At 37.1% G+C, this 3,985-nt stretch overlaps 1 protein-coding gene across 2 annotated transcripts; it reads right to left on the reverse strand.

The window, feature by feature from the left end:
- Window positions 1–1,306: 1,306 nt before the first annotated feature.
- Window positions 1,307–3,985, reverse strand: LOC111389338 (F-box/kelch-repeat protein At1g55270-like). 2 transcript variants are annotated; one of them, XM_023014258.1, is made up of 2 exons: window positions 3,905–3,985; window positions 1,307–2,851 (listed from the first exon to the last, which is right to left on the reverse strand). In XM_023014258.1, exon 2 carries the CDS (start codon window positions 2,510–2,512, stop codon window positions 1,595–1,597), a length of 918 nt encoding a protein of 305 aa, XP_022870026.1. In that variant the 5' UTR covers window positions 2,513–2,851; window positions 3,905–3,985; the 3' UTR covers window positions 1,307–1,594. The 2 variants fall into 2 exon arrangements, with proteins under 2 accessions (XP_022870026.1, XP_022870025.1); XM_023014257.1 differs by having other exon boundaries at window positions 1,307–3,979.

Genomic DNA, 3,985 nt, shown 5'->3' on the forward strand with positions numbered 1-3,985 from the left:
AAAAAAAAAAAAATAATAATAATAATAATAATAATAAATTACTTCACTGTATCCCATAATAGAATTGTTAAAATACTAACTTGATCGAAAATTCAGATTATTTAAACTTTGATTTTTCATCTTAACATAGTTGCTACGAAACTTTCATAAAAAATATTTGGATTTAATAATTTTTTGTTAAATATTATAATTTATGAGAAAAAAAAGAATAAACGGAGAGGTTAAATACATTAATAATAATTCTAAAATTTGTATAAAGATATTAAGGTAAAATGAAATATACATACTTTTATATGCAAAAGATATATGTTCCATGATATGTACATGCAAAATTTCGATTTTATCCCTTATGGTTATGGGTTAATTTCAATCATGATCAGAGTACTTTTCTTTTCGCTTTTTTTTAAATGACACAGGCGTCCAAGTTTCACCCGACTAATCCTGAGTCGTGACGGCCTTCTCTCTGAATCATCACAAGGGTAAATTCGGACGTGGTCACAGTTTATACACACTTAGACTGAACATTCGGAATGTGGTTCTCCTCCCTATGAACCTCCCTTTACAACGTGCGGATAGGATCCCTGGAGGGACAACAAGGCGCATCATAATTTTGCCTTCACATAACATCTGCCTTCTAACATAAATTTATTGTTGCGATGGCCAATGAATCTTAATTTACTTTAATATGTCCACTGAACATTTCACTTAGTGTCACAATGGTCATCGAAGTTTTAATTTATTTCATTACGACCATCGATATTTTACTTAATATTATCATGACCATCGAACTTTAATTTATTTCTTATAAAGTTGGGATAAATAGTCCTAACCTCTGAACCTTTTAACCATTGGTTCCCAACCTTTGATTTTTAGTGCACAAAATCAACTTTCAAGTGCCTGTGCCAAAGGTCATTTTTTAACAGACAATGTTAGTTTGACCCTTAAAAGGTTAAGTAATACTATAAACATTGTATCCTCTTCCATTTTAAAGAGAGGTTACAATGATCATTTTACAAGATTACAAAGGTCACTTTCTTTGATTAAAATGATCAGTAAATCAAACTCAATGCTATTTACCCTATAAATTCCGGTGGCCATGAATGAAATTTACCCTATAGTTGTCTAAACATAAGTTTAGCTCTCTTAATCATGTCAAAGTATCATACAATTCATACCAACTGACGGGGAAAAAACTTGTTCTGCATAAAGCATTAACTGCCCAGATTTACTCACAAAACACGGCATCCAGGAACCTATGTATCGAACAAGCTCAACCTGCCATCAACGATTTTTCAGAAAGCCAAAGTAAAACTTAAATATTGTACGGAAAGCCCGGGTTTATTCCATAACAAACTTTAGATACAATAACAGCATGTACAATGAATCCATTGCTTCAACAGTTCGATATGCTGTCCCTTTTACCAGAAATTTAACACTGTATACGCTTGTAAATATATGCAGCACTACAGTATAGGAAGGAAAACAAACATGGTAATCCTGTCTAGCACCTACAGGCACATGCTAACATCTTTTCTCCTACAAGAACAACCTTGAACATTGATCGTCACCTTGGGCTCGTGTATAACTACGATCTTCAAGCATGAAGTACCTGGCAGTGAACAATGTGACTTTTGAAGCGGTTCCTTCCAGGGAGGTTTGACAAAAAATTGGTCATTAAAGTCTTGAAATGTCCTTTCCCGGCAATAGTTTCCCACAGATGCTCATCAGTCGAGCTGCTACCATGGTCGGATTTCAAAACGTCGACTAGTGAAATACTCATGTTGTTCCGAATAATGCATAACTTCCCATTAAGAGGGAGAAGTGCTGCAGCCTCTAAAGCTTTTGAGTTCCCTAAATGCATTTTACCGTCAATCTGTTTGCTCCAAGAACCAGTTGCTTCGTCATATACTTGAAGTTTGCAGCCATCTTTGCAGTCCAAAGCGTACAGATGGCCATTTACCGTGGTGCTCAGGCTTCTCCAACCTGCAACCATACCATCATGAATGGAGCACCAGCTATCCGTTTCAGGTTGGTAGACCTCAGTCAAAACCTGTCGGTGAGAACCTAATCCCTTCAAGAACCACTTGCCTTCGTAGACGACCCCTATAATAGGCACCATTGCAGTGCTCATATCAGAAATGAAGGACCACCTGTTCTTGTTAGGATCATAAACTTCGGCTGATCTTAGGGACCGGTGAATGCCCTCATTCTCCCCACCAGCGACATACAAACAATTGTTTATAACACAACAGCCAAAAAACTGTCGCCTCCGAAGCATATCTGGGGCTCGACGCCATTTATTGGTGCGTGCACTATAAAAAATGACTCTCCTCATTGAACCTTTAACTGGATCTTTGCCACCAAACAAATAGAGGTGACAACCACTAAGAACAGCACACCCGAAACCGAGGGCTTCAGAATATTCTTTGGGGATGGGAGGGAGAGGCTGCCAAAGCTGATATGTGGGATCAAAGGCGTGCCATGATATTTTTCTATCTCGGTCTTTCTTCATGACGTATATCCACTCCTCTGAAATTCCAAGATTCTTCCGAAGTGAGTAAAAGAAATTACCTGCCAAAAGACGATACCATCTCTTGCAGACTAACCGCAGCTTTCTATGCTCATTTCTTGGAACACGGATCAAGCAAGCAATGGCAAGATCATCTGGAAGTCCAGGAAGCAGAGGGGATTGACTACTGTTTCTGTCATGAGGTGGCTTCTGCCTTGTGGGGTGAATTGAAGGTTTGATGTCAGGCTGAAGACAAAGCTTTGTCCCTGGCACATACTTTTTAGCTCCAGCAACAGTTTTGAGGCCTGCATCTACTCGACAAAGGCATGCTGTTGTGTCAACCTGTAATCAAGATTACTGTTGGGGTGTTGTATCTCGGAAAAACAATACCACATTACGGTAACACATTGTTGTCCCGCCACAAAGAAGGAACAACAAACAACAATATCAGCCTTTACTCTTAGCCTCTGTTTGAGCCTCATTCTTTAGAATTCATTTTCAATCACATATTCTCTCAATAAAATAATTTTGCATGTACCGAAAACATTTCCCCATTTTTCTAACCAAGCATTCCAAATCTATTCTCAAGAAATGCGGCTCAAAACAGGGCTTAATATATTTAGCGTCGGCTATCATTGAAGGACAAAGATTGGCAAAAAGAAAAAGAACAGAGAAACCAATTGAGTTACACATCAATGCAACATCAAGTTTTGCATAAATAGTACTACAGAAATCTGTCATTATGAAGGGAAAAATTCCAACCACCCTGAAATAGCAAGTAATGCTTAAACAAAGAGAGACTACTTCAGTGAGAACAAAATTTTCTCCTTTTTCTCTGAATCTGAGTTTACATGGCTAGACTTCATCAATCGTCCTTGAAGAACATGATAAGACTATATTGCCTACATAAGTAATGACCGTCCTCAATTCCTTTCCTGGACATCCACAAAGGATGTCCTCCTTCCAAAAATAGCCATGCACTTCCAGAAAAACCTCACTTAAGACTGCAAGATGAAGATCTTTGCTGCAATTCTTAATGGTAGAATAAAATGCTAAAACAAATATCCATTTATATATCTCAAACCAAATTTTGATCATTATTGGAATAGATAAATCTTATTGTTATAATGTTATCAAGCTTACTTGCCTGAGACTTCACTAGAATCCAAAATTTACAAGTAACACAACTTAAGGGAAAAAGCATTTTACGCATTGTTTTTCCCTAGTTGCCCGTAACTCTCGTTGTTGTGTTGAAAATACACAATGAACTCCTAGTGTTTCTTGAAATACAACTAATAAAAGCTATTAGCTTAATGAAATGATTATTTTTTCACTCTTTAGGACAAACATATTCTTTTATCCATAAGACCAATTTCTAGTTCTTTCAACTCTCACCTATCTTCTCATTGCAATCCTACAGCTTCAGCACATTGTTTCTTAACTTGCATCCCTGTAAAAGCTACAAGAAACTGGAAT

Source organism: Olea europaea, unplaced genomic scaffold, assembly GCF_002742605.1.
Source record: "Olea europaea var. sylvestris unplaced genomic scaffold, O_europaea_v1 scaffold5818, whole genome shotgun sequence".
NCBI lineage: Eukaryota > Viridiplantae > Streptophyta > Magnoliopsida > Lamiales > Oleaceae > Olea > Olea europaea.